The sequence below is a fragment of the Benincasa hispida genome, chromosome 3 (assembly GCF_027475165.1).
Source record: "Benincasa hispida cultivar pf3 chromosome 3, pf3_genome.v1.1, whole genome shotgun sequence".
Classification (NCBI taxonomy): Eukaryota; Viridiplantae; Streptophyta; class Magnoliopsida; order Cucurbitales; family Cucurbitaceae; genus Benincasa; species Benincasa hispida.
In genome coordinates this window covers 38656904-38676499 of record NC_143480.1, presented here as the reverse complement: position 1 = coordinate 38676499, position 19596 = coordinate 38656904, and the positions used below count along the sequence as shown (strand labels likewise).

At 30.5% G+C, this 19596-nt stretch overlaps 2 protein-coding genes across 2 annotated transcripts; both read left to right on the top strand.

The window, feature by feature from the left end:
- The first annotated feature begins 13522 nt into the window (after positions 1–13522).
- LOC120074223 (peroxidase 21-like) lies at positions 13523–15854 on the top strand. The gene is made up of 5 exons (XM_039027277.2): positions 13523–13898; positions 13982–14133; positions 14214–14411; positions 14497–14662; positions 15280–15854. The coding sequence occupies exons 1-5, from the start codon at positions 13802–13804 to the stop codon at positions 15681–15683; spliced, it is 1017 nt and encodes a 338-aa protein (XP_038883205.1). The 5' UTR covers positions 13523–13801; the 3' UTR covers positions 15684–15854.
- A 1114-nt stretch (positions 15855–16968) lies between these two features.
- LOC120072892 (DNA-binding protein S1FA-like) lies at positions 16969–18604 on the top strand. Its single transcript, XM_039025423.2, has 2 exons — positions 16969–17039; positions 18183–18604. Exons 1-2 carry the CDS (start codon positions 16986–16988, stop codon positions 18396–18398), a joined length of 270 nt encoding a protein of 89 aa, XP_038881351.1. The 5' UTR covers positions 16969–16985; the 3' UTR covers positions 18399–18604.
- The last annotated feature ends 992 nt before the right edge of the window (positions 18605–19596 follow it).

The window sequence follows — 19596 nt, the reverse complement described above, 5'->3', positions numbered from 1 at the left end:
TGCTTCAAAAAAAATAATAACTAAGCATTTGACAAAATAGAGTTTTGTTTAGGGTAGTAGAGACCTCCCATTCCCAAGAAATGTTTTATTTTTTCAAAAAAAAAAATTATAAATATGTTAAATTAGGTGTAATGTAGATGCCCAGCATTAATATCTATTGGTCATATATCACTTATCCATTACTCATGTATTATCCATGTGTCTCAATATTATACACTATAGTGGCATTTGGTGGGTTTTGGAAAATACATACATTGGGCAAAGTCTATGAAAATTAGAGAAAGTAGAAAATTTTGAAATTTTTCTTATTTTATATTTTGTTAATTTATTTTAATATTTATTTAATTTATTATTATGTTATATTATGTTTATTTTAATATTATATTTTATTGGTATCCATGTTCTTGTTGTGTTCCTCGAGTTCACAACATGTTATCAGCACAAGTTCCTATTGTTTTCTCCACTAAAGGCAAGTTATAAAGGTATGTCGGTTTTTTTCCTTTTCATTATAGTTAATAAATTTAATGTTATTTTACATATATAATATCTATTAAATTTCTACTATAAATACTTTATGATAACGTGTTATTAATGACAATAATTATTTTTCATGGTTACTTGATGCAAAAAATCACTTGGATGCTATGAATTTTTTAGAGACTATTAAAAGAGGAAATACGACATGTAGTTATGATAAAGCAAAAACTATGATTTTCTTTTGTCACCATCTCTACGAGTGATTGAAAATAGAGGTATCTTACAATAAAATATCTCCGTATTTTGTGAAAAAAATTGAAAGAGATGTATGATCATAAAAAAAAAACAGTTATTCTTCTTAAAGCTCATTATGAATGGATGCCCTTGAGGCTACAAGATTTCAAATCAGTAAGTGATTACAACTCCGCATTATTTAAAATCAAATCAAAATTGTTATTATGTGGAGAGAAAATTACTGATGTCGATATGTTAGAGAAGATATTTTCGATATTTCATTTCTCGAATATACTCCTGCAGCAATATCGAGATAAAGGTTTAAAACAATATTATGAACTAATTTAATGTCTTCTCATGGCCAAACAAAATAACGTGTTATTGATGAAAAATCATGAATCTCGACCAACCGGAACGATACCATTCCCTGAAATGAATGTTGTGAATTTTAATAATAATTGTAGTCAAGGTCGAGGTCGTGACCGTGGCAAAGAAGAAATAGTTATTATTTTCATGGTGGTTTTTCTAATCATTCAAATTTTAAAAGATCCACACAAAATAATGATCACAAAGGAAAAGCTTCACAAGATAAAAAGTCAAAAGGTGTTGAAAATAAATGCTTCCGATGCGGAATGACTGGACATTGGTCATATACCTATCATACGTCAAAACATTTAGTTGACCTCTATCAAGCATCTCTGAAAAAAAAAAATGTAGAAGCAAATTTTGCATACCAGGATAATGACATATTTGACCCATCCCATATGGAAAATTTGTATGTGGCGGACTTCTTTGAATCTCCTGAAGAGAAAATTGGTAGAATTGATGGAACATCAAGTGTTTCCTTTGACTTTGAAAATATCTAGACCTAATGCTTTTTTTTATTCATCTCCATTTTTTTTCTCTTAGTAGATATTAACCTTTGTATATTCCAAATGTTGTTTTTCTTATTGTAATTATTTTATTTTAATGAATAAACCTGGATCATTTTCATATGTTTGGGTGACTAAAAAATGAGTAAAAAAGATCTATGTCTGGCAGACAATGCAACTACATATATAATATTTACAAGTAAAAAATATTTTTCCAAACTAACAATGTTGAAAGCAAAAGTCAATAGAATATCAGGTTTTGTTTTGCAAACCTAATTGAAGGGTTTGGAAAAGTAAATATTATTTTGTCTAGAGGAACAAAATATACAATTGATAATGCATTGTTCTCTAATCAAACAAAAAGAAATCTACTTAATTTTAAAGATCTAGTTGCAATGGTTATCATTTTGGGACTGATAGAAAGAATAATATGAAGTATCTTTATATCATATCTACTGTTTCATATGAAAAACATATACTGGAAGAGTTGTCTGCTTTATCTTCTAGATTATATTGTATTATATACGAGTAATTGAAACATATACAACAATGAACCTGAAGTTCATGAATTTAAACATATTTATAATTTGGTATGATAGATTAGGTCATCTAGGGTCTATAATGACGAGAAAAATTATTGAGAATTCAAATTGACATCCATTGAAGGGCCAAAAGATTCTTCAATCTAATTAATCATGCAATGCCTGCTCTCAAGGAAAATTAATTATTAGACTATCACCAATCAAAGTAGGGACTGAATCACCTACATTTTTAGAACAAATTCATGGTGATATATGTGGATCTATTAACCCACAAAGTGGACTATTTAGATATTTTATGTTATTAATAGATGCATCAGTCACACGTGTGCTTATTATCAGTCGAAATCTAGCATTTGCAAGATTACTTGCTCAAATAATTAAGTGAAGAGCACAATTTCCTGATTATACAATTAAGATCATTCGTCTTGATAATGCTAGGGAATTTACATCCCAAGCTTTTGATAATCATTGTATGTCAATTGGGATAAGTGTTGAACATCTCATAGCTTATGTTTATACACAAAATAGTTTGCATAATCATTCATAAAACATTTGCAGTTAATTGCTAGACCATTCCTTATAAGAGCTAAGTTTCATACATGGGGACATGCTATTTTGCATGTAGTGTCACTTGTATGTATTAGGCTAGTATCTTATTGTAAATACTTGTCATTACAATTAGCTTATGGTTATGAGCCAAATATTTCCCATATGAGAATTTTTGGATGTGCAATATATGTTCCAATTTCTCTATCACAACGTACTAAGATGGGTCCTCAAAGGAGGTTGGAAATATATATTGGATATGATTCTCCACTAATAATCAAATATCTTGAACCCCTGACGGGTGATGTATTTACTGCACGATTTTTTTATTGTCATTTTAGTGAGACAAATTTTCCAACATTAGGGGGTGAAATTAAAAAATTGGAAAAAGAAATTACATGAATGCATCGTTATTGTCTCATTAGATTCTCATACAAATCAATGTGAACTTGAAATTTAGAAGATAACTATTTGCAAAATATAGAAAATCAGTTACTAGATGCATTTATAGATGCAAAGAAAGTAACTAAGTCACATATACTAACTTCAAATGTTATATCGAAAATTGATATCCCAACATAGCAAGTTATCACTAATGAGTTTGGAACACGTCAGAAGCGTGATAGACCAGTAGGTTCCAAAGATAAAAATCCTCGAAAAAGAAAAGTAATTAATAGTCAAGAAGACTTGGTTGAAGATGTAAATACCCATGAAGTAATTCATGACATGACTAATGAGGAAGGTGGAATACATAAAGATAATAATGAGATTTCAATAAACTATGTCATGACAGAAAAAAGATGGAATTGAACTCATGTAGTTATTGACAACATTTTTGCGTATAATGTTACTATTGATATTATATATGAAAATGAGGATCCTGAACCAAAATATATAGAAGAATGTCGACATAGAAAATATTAACTTCAGTTGAAAGCAATCGAGGCAGAATTAAACTCACTTTCAAAACCTCAGTTTTTTTACCAGTAATCCGAACACTAGAAAGTGTCAAACCTATAGGATACAAATGGATATTTGTGAGAAAAATAAATGAAAATAATGAGGTCACAAGATATAAAGCAAAATAAGTTGCACAAGATTTTTCACAAAGACTTGGTATTGATTATGAAGAAACGTATTCTCCGATGGTGGATGCAATTACATTAAGATATTTAATTGGTCTGACTGTGCATTAAAGTCTGGATATGCATCTTATGGATGTAGTCACAACATATTTATATAGATCTCTTGATTGTTATTTATACGAGAATCCTAGAAGGATTTAAGGTACTTGAAACATATAAATCAAATTCTTAGGAATTGTATTCAATAAAGTTACAAAGATCACTTTATGGATTGAAACAATTAGGACGAAAGTATTACAATTGCATGAGTGGATATTTGTTGAAAGAAGTATATCAAAACAATCTATGTCCATATGTTTTTATAAAGAAATCACAATCAACATTTGTTATTATAACTATATGTGTTGATGACTTATATATAATCAGGACTCCTAAAGAGCCTTCAAAGACAATAGAATATCTTAAGAAAGAATTTGAGATGAAAGATCTCGGAAAAACAAAATTTTGCCTTGGCTTATAAATTATGCATTTAGCAGATGAGATATTTGTTCATCAATCAACTTATATAGAAAACATTTTGAAAAGATTTGGACAAAGCACATCCATTGAACATTCCAATGGAAGTATGTTCACTAGATGTGAAGAAAGATATATTTCGATCACGAGATGATAATGAAGAACTTATTGGTTCTGAAATTCCATATCTTAGTGCAATTGGTGCATTTATGTAACTTGCTAATGATATTGCATTTTCAGTAAATTTATTAGTAAGATATAGATATTTTTCAACGAAAAGACATTAGAATGAAATTAAACATGTATTCCATTATCTCTGAGGAATGATCGACATAGGTTTGTTTTATTCAAATAAATCAAATTTTGATCTAGTTAGTTAAGTAGATTCTAGATATTTATCTTATCCACACAAAACTAGATCTCAAACAGGTTATATGTTCACGTGTGGAGGAATTTCTACATTGTGGCAATCAGTGAAACAGACCATAACAGCCACTTCCTCAAATCATGTTGAAATTCTTGCAATTCACGAGACTAGTTGAGAATGTGTATGACTAAGATCAATGACCTAGCACATTTGTGGTATAGGGATTGGATCCCACAGCGGAAGCGTTGTGTTCAAATGTTTTGCATCCCGCGATTCGATTTTACGTTAAATAAAATCATTAATCTAAACGGAATGAATAAACACATAAACTAGCATGCTATTGGGGAAAGAATTCGAACAATTCTTACCTTTATAGATTTCCCTAGTGCCACAGACAATCCTTTCCAAGGTTCCAATGAATAATACCACGAGATGTACCTCGTTATTCTCTGGGATTCCAATAGAGAGATATGTGGTATCCAACTATTGGGAGAGGGAGAGAAGAATAGGGTTTTGGAGAGTAGATAGACTCAAAGAAAATTCTACATAATAACACTAGGGAGTTGTGTATTGTCAGAGTCATGCGGAGGTCTTTATATAGAGAAAGGCCAAGCCTCTTTCCCAATATATTTTCTTTTTCTATAATTAATTAAATAAAATTTATTTAATTAATTATTCCATTTAAATAAATAATGCTTATTTAATCAATTAGCCTAATTAAATAACACTTATTTCATTTGCACAATAATTAAATAACTATTTATACATCAAACCTAGTTTAATGTATACATTTAATTATCATATACATCATATATATATGCGCAAAACCTCTCTATTAATTAATTCTTTGTGAATCTAATTCACTTGAATTAATTAATTTTGAATCATATTCAAATATTTCTCTACAATTTAGATATAGATCATATCTATAATTAATTATATATTAATCTCATTAATGTATAGTTTTCTCAAATTAATGAATTTTTTTAATAAATAATGACAAAAATAGGGTTGGAGGGAAAGTATTCCCAAAAATAGGGTTTTAAATCATGTACCAGGTACACGATTACACCTTAATCATGTACCGGGTACACGATTAGCTCTAAATCGTGTACCGGGTACACGAGTCCTTGACCACCTGGCACGTGCAGTCTGTCGTGGCAGTTATGCAGATTTGACTGAGGAAATTGTGTACCCGGTACACGATTACCCTAAGTCGTGTACCTGGTACATGACTTCCTCGCCATTAAAATTGCCGCCCGCCTCTTCTTCTTCTTCACCGAGACATTCTGCCTTCCTTCACTTTCTGTCGATTTTGTAGTTCCTCACCGAGAACTTCGACCGTTTTCCTCCATTTTGCTTTCTACCTTCCAAAATCTTGCTGATTTTCCTCATCGACTCCTCGATTTTCCTCACTGAAATCTTCCAAAATTCCGATTTTGCTCGATTTTCCTCCCCAAGTTCTCCATTTATTCGTCCGTCCAAAATCGTCTGAACATTTCTGTGGTAAAATTCTTTCTCTAGTTGTTTTTTAATATATTTTAAACTTAGAAATATATGTTTGTTTGGGCTGATCTTATATTTATGTGGTAAATCTTAGATCTGTATGTATGTTTTTCAATATATTTTATGTATCTTTTTCAATAAAATTCTTTCTCTAGTTCTGTGGTAAATCTTACATCTTATATTTTTTAAACTTAGAAATATATGTATGTTAAACTTAGAAATATATAAATTTGTTAGGCTGATCCTATATGTATATGTTTGTAGATCATAAATCTTAGATTTTATATTTTTTTATTTGTTTGGGCTGATTTAAACTTAGAAATATATGTATGTTAAACTTAGAAATATATGAATTTGTTGGGCTAACCTTATATGTATATGTTTGTAGATCTTAAATCTTAGATCTTATATTTTTTATTGTTTGGGCTGATTTAAACTTAGAAATATATGTATGTGTATTTTTCGGGTGCTTTGTCGTCTTCGGGTCATTAGGTGTATTTTTTCTTTTACTTGTACATTTTATATACTTGTATTCTTTATGTATTTATATTTTTCATGTAATTGTATATTTTATGTATTTGTATTCTTTATGTATTTATATTTTTCATTTAGTTGTATATTTTATGTACTTGTATTCTTATGTACTTATAATTTTTATGTAATTGTATATTTTATGTGCTTGTATTCTTTATGTATTTATAATGAATTTATATAATAAATTTATTTTATGTAATTGTATTTTTTATGTATTTTTAATGTATTTTTTAGGTATCTTTTATATCATGGATTTTATTATGTAATGTAATTTGAACTTTTTAGGTAATTGAGCCTAGTCCTTCTAATCCTGTACAACCAACAAAATACGCATCGTTCACAGACAGTATGGGATAGTTCTTCCACTGTAGTGTTGAGTTGTCGGAGAAGGGAGGCAACTGCACAACATACTATCCCATTTGATTACCGCATTATTTCATATGTTCAGCAGACAGGTTTTCTTGGGTTGCACAAATTGGTTTCATCCAGCTTGATTGACATCTTATTACTGCTCTAGTTGAGCGCTGGAGATCAGAAACCCACACATTTCACCTGCCTTATGGGGAATGTACAATTACGCTGTAGGATGTTGCCATACAATTTGGGTTACAAGTGGACGGGCAACCATTGACAACTTCACTACAGTATGACTGGAAGAACGTTTGTGAAGAGCTCTTAGGCGTTCTACCAGAGCTCCCTTGATTGGCGTCTTAGTTTCCAGAATTACCTCCCGATGCCGACGACATCAACGTACGTAGGTACGCACGAGCACACATCCTGCAACTTATTGGAGCATTTTTATTTGCTGACAAGTCAAATACTCTGGTGCATCTCATGCTCCTCCCATTATTGTCTGATTTCGAGCACGCTGGTACGTACTCGTGGGGTAGTGCATGTCTTGCATGGTTGTATATAGAACTTTGCCGGGCTTCCAATGCGCAAGTGTTGAAAATAGCGGGGCCACTGATACTATTACAAGTATGGACTTATGATCGATTTCTAATTATAGCACCACAAGTCCAACTATAGGCCCCAGATCATCGTCCACTTAGTGCCAGGTATTATTTCATTTATATATTTATTTTGTTACCATTTTATGTAAGAATATAAATTAATTATATTTTTTATAATTTTAGATGGAGTGGTGTATTAGCTATGGAGTAGTGTATTAGCTGCATCTGAACAGTCAGCAAATATGTTGCTCGTGTACAGAAAAATATTCGACATGTTGATGCACAATCAGGTAGTAAATATGTATATAAATGAATACTTAAAACATTTTATATGTATACTTATTTTTTTTTTTTGTCAGGTTATTTGGACGTCATACACACAGATTTGATCATCCTTACCTGATTATTGTCGTGATGGTGAAGACATCTGGTTGATCATTAGCCCTCTTATACGCTTCCATATAGGAGAGTGGCATCATCCAGATCGTGTGTTGAGACAGTTCGGTTTGCGACAAATGATACCTTCGTTGTCCTATACACTCCCAGCACTACACCAGATCGATTTGAGAGGTAAGCACGACCAAGACTGGCGTCGAATCCATGCGGAATATTTATCCTACTGGCATGGACGACATGATCGTTGTCAACAGGGAGAATTAACAAATGGGCCAACTGTATCAAACGACTACTTTCCTTGGTACAATTTGATCACGAGGCGATTTATCACACATGATGGCCCTTACTATTATTACATGGTAAGAAATTTAAAATCAGACATTTTTCATATATATGATATGAATATTGTTTAATATTTATTTTTTTTATTGTACAGAATAATTTTATTGGCGATGTTCAACAATATTCAGTGCAGAACAACTTACCAGAATTGGGTTTAATGTGTCAACAAACATTGGTCAACGTAGAAGGTATTATTCAACAAACAAGACGATTGAATGTTACTGACACCGATCGAAGACGTATTTGTCGTAGATGACAGCGACAACAGGGTGAATCTAATTTAGAGGGATACAAAGACAACCCCCATGAGGGGTAAGGTCCAGGAGGGTCGTCTTTAAATCCCACATTGTATCATTTTCAAATTGTAAATTAAAGAACTAATTGTAAATATTTTTTTAATATCATGGTATTTTTTTTTAATATGAGTGCAAGATGTTTTCATTATAGATTAAATATATAATTAAGTTTAATAATGAAGGAATTAAGTTTAACAATTAAAAAAATAATCAACAAACTTAAAAAAAAAAAATTATAAGCAAATCGTGGACCGGGTCCACGAGTTTGCTTGACCAGTCAACCAGACAGCCGACGTGGTGCTGACTGGAATAAATGGTACGTGTACCGGGTACACGAGTATGCCACATGGAAATCATGTACCCATTCTACTACCCTAATTTTGTCAGTAGTTTTCCAAAACACCTATTCTTAGAAATTGTTTCCCTCCAACCTTATTTTTGTCATTATTTATTAAAAAAATATTATTTTAAAAAAAATCCAAATTAATTTAGACAATTCAAATTATCCCTTTTAAATATCCTCTAGGGAGCTAACGATGGAACCTGGTGGACCTGTAGATTAGAAGCTCCAACGATATGAGATTAATTGGTTAAACTTATTAACCAAGTTAATCAATATTTGAAAAACTGTGGGTACACTCCACTAAAGACCCACAACTGCATTATTTTCACTACAGATATATTTCTATGCCCACGAATATAGACCAATACCAGCAAGTTAGTCCTTCACGAGTGTGTGTAACTCCAACTAGGTCAAATTATTGTTTTACCCTTGGATTACATCTGACTCCTTAAAGTACCAGTGCTCCTTTAATGAACAACCTGTTTATGGTCCAACCAATAAACAGAAACCCCTCTTAGACCAACGAGAGGGCAATGCCCTTTGTTCAAGTCCTGGAGACACGACTTAAGGGAACACTTATCTACTTACCCTTAAGACAGGAAAGAGTGAATTTTATCTTATATTATTATGTTCCCAGCTCCCTACTCGGTCTTGTCCCCAAAATGGTAGGTTTATTGGATCAGCGATCTAGTCACCTTCACCAATACAAATCAAAGGACAATCCCTTGTGAACAAAAGTTCATAATATACTCAGGACTAAAACTAAGTTGCCTAGGTCATCTTAATGCAATAGGAATTTAACTAGTCAATAGTGTTACACCTAGTGGTTACCATTTCGCAGTTCAGTCCTACCCAAACTCATTGCATAAGATACCTCCACTCGTGTTTCACCTACACAAACGCGTTGGATCATTATGTTTGTATCAAATACAAAGTGGGTCATATCCATAGTGTTATCGGGATAAGGTAACCAACTTTATGCCTATACTATAGACCCTTTAGGCTGTATCTTGATCATTGATCCCTGTATGTCTCCACATACAGTCCAAGACTCATAAGCAACATTGAATGTTAGTTTATTGGATTTAGGGTTATTAAGACAAAATAGACAACAATACAAACAATAACATTTATTGATTTAACATTTATAACTCTTTATTAATGATGATCAATTAATAACGTTTACCATCTATGAATTTTAGGGCATAAAACCTAACATGTGGAACATGTGGTTTGTCTTCTGGTAAAAATCTTCCAACGATCTTATACGAAGATAATGACATGCATATCCCAAATCAAATGAGAATATATTAAAGGAGATAGAATAAAACATATTTCACCGAAGCTTTTTTACAATCATGATCTTGAAGAAAATCACTGTACAACAAATTTGTTCGAAAAATAATTTGACATAGTTATTTATAAAGGCATTACCTACCACAACCTTTGAAAAACTGGTGCACAACATTGAAATGCGACGACATAGAGATTTCAAGAGATGTTTCCATGAGAAGGAGTAAATATACTTTTTAAGAATATCTTATTATATGAAATATATACTCTTTTTCCTTCACTTGATTTTTTTTCCCAATAAGGTTTTAGCAAAGCTTATTTCATATATAATGGACATCTAATAAGGAGTATTATAAATATGTTAATTTAAGTGTAATATAGATGCATATTATTAGTGTCCATTAACCATGTGTCACTTATCCATTAGCCCACGTATTGTCTATGTGTCTCAAGATTACACACTATTAATGTCCACGTAATCCACCTTCTACTTGCCAAATCGTGTATAAATAGTAGCATTTGGTAGGTTTTGGAGGACACACATGGGGAAAAGTCCATGAAAATTGGAGAAAATGAAAATTTTGAAAATTATCTTATTTTATATTTTGTTAATTTATTTTTAAGGGAAATCATTTCAAATGACAAAATTGCTGAAAATATTTACAAATAATAGCAAAATATCATTGTCTATCTGCGATAGACTGCAATAGACTACTTTTTATGTCTATCACGACACAGATAGATACAGATAATAGTCTATCACAGTCTATCGCAGATAGTCAATGATATTTTACTATTATTTGTAAATATTTTAGTTTATTTTCCTATATTTGAAAATAACCATATTTTAAATTTAATTTAATTTATTATTATATTATATTTATTTTAATATTATATTTTATTGTTTCATCTACTTCTCAAATTTTTTTTTTAAAAAAATACTGCTGATAAACAATTTCTTACATTTTTTAAAATATATTTTTGGAAATCAATTTAATTCGTCGTTCAAAGAACAAATCTGCACCAAATTAAACTCAACTGCAATCTACAGCTTAATTTTGTAGTCATCACAATTTTTTTTAATAATAAAAGTATTTATATAAAATAAATGGGTTTGGATCAAGAAAAAGTAATAGGAACCACCCATTTTCAAAATAAATAAAATAAAGAAGAATTAGTAGATCTAAAATCTCAACCACTAACTTAGAGAAATACGACCACCCAAAACTCAATTGGAGAGATCACTTAACTTGTTTAATATCATTACCCACCGATGGTTTTCAATAATTTTGTTTTTTTGTAACATTTTGTTTCTTGTTTTTTTGTTTTGAAAATTAATTATATTTGCTCTTATTTTTTTTTTATAACAATTTACATCTATAATTGAATTTTTAATCAAATTTTAAAAATAAAACAAAATTTTTAGAAGTTATTTTTTTTAGTTTTTAAATAATTATCAAATATGGGATTTATTATTATTTTTTGTTTGTTTTTCTTTTATTTAATGGATTGAATGGTAGGATTGTCAATGTAAATATAATTACCTCCACTATTCACGAGGCTTGAAGCCTCCAAAGTTTGGAGTGCCACATATAAACTATATAATAATTATAAGCATAATTACAAATGACTTGCCTTCAAATGGTACTTGCACTAGGGGAAATTAATTGGAAATTTGGAAATATGGCATTGTCAAAAGTCAATCTTTTTGGCTGAGTGGGGATTGACCTATAGCTGACTCAATTTTCTTTGAATTACAACATTTATCACCCTAACTTCTCACCTACTAATAAAATTCCATTTTTATTTTAGGTTTCTTTCCTTTATGCTTCAAATTAGAGCTCTATTTTCTAAAAAAAAAAGATTTTTTCTAATTTATTTTCTAATTTGACAAAAACATAGAACAAAGTTAAGAGATTCAAACGAATTTGAATGATTATATTTTAATTAGTTGACTTAGATAAATATACTGTTGTTTAAGTTAGTTTTCGAGTTAAAATGAATTATTGGTTAGGCAAAAAGCAAATTTTAAAAAATCAAATCCTTTTTTTTCCTAAGGAAAAAGTACCAATTAAACTTGAGTGCACCAAATTTTTTTTTTTAAAACAAAGTCAAAAGAAAAAGTCATTTAATATTCCAATTCTTTGGATTGTGTCAACTAAAACTCAACCAATAAATTAATAATTATGTAAAAAACATCTATCAATTTAATTCTAAACAGATTTATTCTCTAGTAATTTATAACTATTTTATTATATTTAAAATTAGCTCAATAGCATCATGAATAAATTATTTTTCTCCCAATAGCAAAAACAAACAAAAAAAAGTGTAGTCTTCTTTCAAAATTCTAGTAAATTAACAAAATAAGAATCAAAGAATATATTAGAGATGTCTACGAGGTGGAGTGGATCGAAGATATTTTTTTTTTCATTTCCGTCCACGTGAAATTTTCCACGAGAATCGGACAAGAGATTCCTATCTATTTGGTTGTCCTTTTGGGAAAAAAATCAATTTACTTAAATCAATACCATGAAAAAGTTTTAACTAAATAGTAGAATTTCACACTAATTTTTTTTTTATATGATTAGTTGCCGATTTAAATTATATAAAAAAAACTCAATTTTTTTAGTAGAAGTAAATGATTAAATATAAAATTTAATTTTAAATGTTGAATTCAAACATATTCATTATCTTGACCATCAAAAAATAAAACTTGAAATTTAAATATAATATTTATATAATAATAATATTAATATAATATTAAATTATCATAATAAATAAATAAATAAAAGAAGCTAACAAGGTGGGGGCATGAAACGAGATGGGAACAGAGAATGCATTCTCTATCCTCGTTTAGCCTTCGGATAATTTTTTTTTCACCTAAATAGGGAATCCTACCCTATTAGCTAGGGGAGTCCCACGAGAAGAATGAATATGTATATATATATATATAAAAGGTGAATGAGAAGAAAAAATCACTTAAATTAATAAATAGAATATTAATGAAGGGTTTAAATTGATTCACGTATAAATAGATTTTTCTAAAAAAAAAAAATCAAATTGATGCAATCTACTTGATTTCGTTAGATTTATCCATTTAAGCTCGTATCTCACAATTTAAATTTTATGGATTGTTATTAAATTATATATTTATTTTACAAATATTGTTAACTCAAAATATTTACCTTTAAAAGATATTAAGAAAATTTAAATATAATTTAGCTCCTATCTTATGAGATCTTTTGAATGTTTGAATTGTTTTGAAATCACTCTTATTAACCAACACATAGCTAACAAATTTAGAAGTAATCTATACTTTACTTAGGTTTATAAAAAAATTAAAATCATAACTTAGCCCAAAAAAGTTTGTAAGTTCAACTAAATAGACACATGCAACATTAAAAAATAATTTTCATTTCTACCTTTTTCAAAAGAGCAAACCCTCTCACAAAGATCTCTCTTTCTCACTATATATAGCAAAGAGCCTAGCATTTGGTTAATGCACCAAAACAAAAAGAAATCATTAGTAAAGATGTCTCTTGGGAGCTTAAAATTTGTGTTTCTTCTATTATCCTTCCTCTTCCTTTTCAATTTTGGTATATACTAATTTTGCTTTTTATTAATATTTATCCGAGTTTGATTGATCCAAACAAACTCTAAATTGATTACACATATACAGGGAAAAGCCAACAACTTATTGTAAATTACTACAATCAAAGTTGCCCAAAAGCTGAAGATATAATCAAAGAGGAAGTTTTTTCTTTATACAAAAGACATGGAAACTCAGCCATTTCATGGATTAGAAATCTCTTCCATGATTGCATGGTCAAGGTAGGTATATGTATATATATATGAATAAATTTTATTAAATTATTAAATAATTTGTTTTAATTTTTAATTGTTGAAAACAGTCATGTGATGCATCTCTTCTGTTAGAGATGAAAAAGGAAGAAGGTGTAATTATATCAGAAATGAAGTCTTCAAGAAGTTTTGGGATAAGGAATCTCAAATATGTTAATAAAATCAAACAAGTCCTTGAAAATGAATGCCCCAACACTGTTTCTTGTGCTGATATTATGGCTCTTGCTGCAAGAGATGCCATTGTTCTGGTAATTATTTGTTTATAATTTAATATAAAATTATTGTAATTTTGGTGTGGTTAATTAATTTGTTAATTTGTTAATATGTCATTAGTTAGGGGGGTTGGAGATGGAAATGAAAACAGGAAGAAGAGATGCCAAAGAAAGCTATGGAGGAATAGTGGAAGAAATGATTCCAAATCATAATGACTCTCTTTCATTGGTTCTTTCTCACTTTCAAGATATTGGAATTGATGCTCAAGCTACTGTTGCTCTTCTAGGTTTAATTTCATCTCCCTTTTATTTTTATTTTTATTTTTTGGTAATTATTATATATTTTCTTTTTTATTTTTAATAAATTTTCTGAACAAGAACTTGAAATCATAGCTTTGATTACAAGTAGAGATGGATTTAGTATGGGTCCATCCTCAATTTTATTTTGAGTCTTTTACTTATAAATTTTGTTTATTTTAATTAGTATCGATTTATTTTGGCTTCTTTTAAAATGTTTTGGTCCCTATTTGCAAAATTATAACCTAAAAAATTGATTTAGGTCCATGCTTGTTTATTTTATTAATTTGTCTATTTTGTTCAACTTAATTTTTTTTTTAAAATAACCATTTTGATCTTTATTTGTCCCCAATGAAAATCCTTTAATACATGTTTATAATACATTTTAAGTACATTTTAAAAATTTAGTAAATGAAGTGTAGTACTAAAATTTGGATGCAAAGAAATGAGATAAAAAAAAATAAAGACTAAAATCAATCACAAAAATCAAAAGTTGTAGAACCAACATAATATATTTAAACCTAAACTTGAAAAATTGATTGAAAATACATATTTTATTGAGCAATACTTGAGTGCATCTCACCCTAATCTTAATTCCATGTATTAGGAGCTCACTCGGTGGGTCGAGTCCACTGTGTAAACCTAGTAAACCGACTCTATCCGACCGTGGACCCAACTTTGGATCCGGATCACGCAGAGTATCTAAAAGAAAGGTGCCCGAACCCGAACCCAGACCCGAAGGCAGTCCAATACGCTAGAAACGATTTGGAAACCCCGATGGTGTTGGACAACAATTACTACAAAAACGTATTGGGCCACAAGGCCCTTTTGTTAGTGGACCAGCAGTTGGGCTCAAGCCCAATAACTCTTCCTTATGTCCAACAAATGGCCTCCAATAACACCTACTTTCTGGCTCAATTTGCTAGGGCATTGCTCTTGCTGTCTGAGAACAACCCTCTCAGTGATGAAGAAGGAGAGATTAGGAAGGATTGTCGACGTGTCAACATTTGATAGGTCAGAAAATGGTGAGAGAGAGAAGTTTGGTTGTGTGATATACAATATGGTTTAATATGTACCTTTTCATACTATATCAGAAACTATGCAAATTTATATTGGGGGATGTGGTTTTATTATGAGCTCAATTTGAATTTATATACTCTTTCTTGTGTGTTTGATTTTGAAGGGATATTTTGTTTTAGAGTAATGTCATTTATTTTAACTTGTTTAATTGTTTTTTCTTGAATTGGATGGTAACAATCAAAATAAGACGGAAGACTAATGATAAGATGTTATATTTTTTAGGTTAAATCATATGTAATGTCTCAAGTCCAAGATCCAAACCATTTCCGTGCATCCCTCGACATGAAAATGTCATCTAGACTATATCCACAAACTGTCTTTCGGGATGTCACCTAACTATAATTGCTCTAAACTAAACACATGGGAGTTCTTAAGATTGAGAGATCTATGTAGTAACTTTCAATTTTTTTTAAGTCTTTATCCTCAAATTTTCCAACTTTAGTCTTTTGTTTAAAGATATCAATTCTCTCGGATGTTAATATTATCTTTGAACTTTCTTAAATAAAAAGGTAATTAAATAGAGTCATAGTAATTGTTTTTAAAAGAAATGTAAAAATATAGGCTATACATACTATTTTAATTGAAAAATAACAAAAAAATAGGGGGGGAAAGGAAAAAAAAAACTCATACGAGAGTCTTTGATTTTTTTTTTTCATTTTTAAATTTTATTTAGTATAAATTGCAAATCTAGCATGTCTATTCGGCCCTTAATTTTTAAAATTATAAATTTAATCCCTTTGAGTTTTTATAATTGACACAAATTTCAAACTTACATAGACAAATATCAATTCACAATAATTTATAATTGAAGAAATTAAATGTTTTGCGCCATATTTTTCAAACAAAAATTAAAGAAAGATGTAAATTAATATGTTTAAATTGATACTAAATTGATATTTGTCTAGTTTATATTTACCAAATATAATTAAGTATTTTATTGAAAATTCGAAAAATCTAAAAATATTTATATTTTTAAATATATTTTATATTTTAAAAGGCCCTTTTATTTATTCGCTAGTTTGTCAAAAAGCAATAGGAGAAAATGCCAAAAATTCAAATACGGCGTCGTTTGAAACTCCGTGGGCGGAAATATCGTAAATCCACAATCCGCCATTTTCAATTTCATATCTTTGCTCTTTTGTATTTTTCTCGAAGCTTCGGCAGTTCATCTTTTTGTAGAAAACTATAACAGTAGCTCCTTCCAAAGGATCTCTCCGCTTCTGAATTTCAGCCATGGAAGACGATTTCGACTTCGGCGACAAAGTCCCGCCGGCCGTCAACCGCATGGTACTCCACACCCCTTCACAGTATCGCCATCTCATTTCTTTCTTCCTTGTTTGCCGCCTAATCTGAGTTCTCTTTTAATGCACCTTCTCCTTTTCTTTTGATTTCGACATGGTTCAGTGCGTTTACTTTGATTGTTTACCTATAATTATAGAGATTTTCCGTTCGCATTTGATCTCATTTTCGAATTTCGCTCGAGGTCTGATTGTCTCTGCAATCGACTGTAGAAATAATGCAGTTGAATTTTTTAGGGATCTGCTCTCCGAGTACCCTTATAAAACTGCATTTGGTGATTGAGTGTTCCGTTTCTTCTTATATACACACCTTGCTCGGTAATTCTCTTGTATTCTTAGTTTGTCTGTTCTTAATTTGGAATCGAAGATCTATTTTCCTGAAGAATGGGGCTGTTTTTTGGAATGTTTCAAAGATGATATGGATGCATGTGATCAGTGGGTTCTTTGTTGGGTGGAAAAGATTTAAAAAACTGCACACCTTTTTGCAATTTCCTCAAAATGGACCATGGGATGCTACACGAATTTGTTAATTCGATCCTACATGTATGACCGATCTTCAAATTGAATAATGGTTTAATTGATTCCTTTCCTGATCTGTTTGATATTGTGAGAGGATGTTGCATGCATCTTTGATGTTGTATCCTCAGCATCTTTCATAGTAAGAATCAGATTAATGGCTACTAGGAGTACGACGCTACAATTTATCTCATTTTTAATCTAGCTCGAGTTTTAAAGCTAGTTTACCCTTACCCTTATGCTTATATAGTGGAATGAGTATTCTTCGTATTCAAGTGGAATAATCATGGAAACGACCCTCTTAATCTGATGCATTCACAAGTCAGAAATAAGACATTATACATCAGATATTTATTTATTGTTGGTTGAATATATGCCTAAACTAGTTGAATTATGACGCTCAAGTTGCCCAGATATACAGTTATTGTTGACACATAACTTTGCTGGAAAACGTGTAGTTAAGACTTAAGATCTCTATGCATGAGATTGCTGAAAAACAATCGGCTTCCCTTCTGGGGCTTTACAATGGCTCATGAATTCCTTAAACAATTCTTTCCTTGTTGTGTATGTTCAGTGGTTCATGTAATAAGCAGTTAATATTGGCCTTGGTTCATAGGGTAACGTGATTAGGGATGCAGATGCAAGAGGATTCAATCCAGGACTGATTGTGCTGCTTGTAGTCGGTGGGCTGCTATTGGCTTTTCTTGCTGGGAATTATGCTCTGTACATGTATGCGCAGAAGACCCTCCCACCAAAAAAGAAGAAACCAGTTTCTAAGAAGAAGATGAAGAGGGAGAGATTGAAGCAAGGTATCTCTGCACCTGGAGAGTAGAAGTGTAGTAGTTGTGGTGTAGTGGTAGCCTTTTCTCGTATGTGCTGTATTTGTGTTCCTCACTTTATCGAATTTCAGTGTTTGAAGAGTTGTTTTGTTTATGTTGTTAAAGTTGGTTAGTATCTGAGCATATATTTAGAAGTTTATTGTCCCCTGTATCCTTAGTAGAGATGAGAAATAATAATAAAAACATAGTTTATATGGTATATTTTGATCCAATGCTAACCTCTGGTGCCCCTCCTAGAATTTTCTCACATTGGCTGATCCAGGAATAATTCCAAATTAGATCAAGGATAAGGGAATAGGGTGGTTACTCAGGGCATGTCCGGTAGGTAATCCACATTATGTAATATGCTTATGTTATCATAATAAATTAAAAAATATATTATATAATGTATCATAGATTGTATGTTGTAATAAAATAACAATTATACAAAGGTTTTAACATAAAAATAAAAGTTCGATAATAGTTTATATTTAAGCTAGGAAAATTGCATTAATATTATATTTCAGCATCCATGTGATCGACTTTTAAAATATTGCAGTTATGGTAATATCTTTAAAATACCTAAATTCATGTTAGTGTTTAGATTGGGTTTGTGATATTTTGATTTTTTTACTTCAATTTTTTTTTTTCAATTTCATAACTATCCTCGTAATTAAAATCACGTTAAAAGAAACTGGATCTTCTCCTCCCGTGTTTATTTCTTCGTGCGTCTTCAACCTTCTACAATAACCCTAAAATGTTCAAGATTTATGTTCAATTCATTGTTTGAAATTTGTCCTCACCTTCTCTAATTCAAGATTGCGCTTGCAACAGCAATTTTGTTTTGGACCATTTCATTGCTTTCGATTTCGTAGCTGGAGATTTATTGAAGCCAATTTCTCTATTTTCAACGGTAGTGTTTGATTTTTTGCTTGAATTTCGTCCTCGTCTAAAGATTCTTTGTAGATTATTGATTTTTCTTGTTTTTCCTTATCGATTTTGTGCGTAAGTTAGTGTTTGATTTAAGGAAGTCATATAGCAAGACTGTAGCTTGAAGTCAAACATGTTTAAGGTTGAGTTTTGGTTTAAGTTTGTGTTCGTCCTTGCCTGAAAACATGTATGAAGTTTGTACAAGTCATATAAAATGAGGGAGAATTTGTTGGGTGGTGTCAGTCTTGTAACAACCAAATCTACATTACCTTCTATCTAATT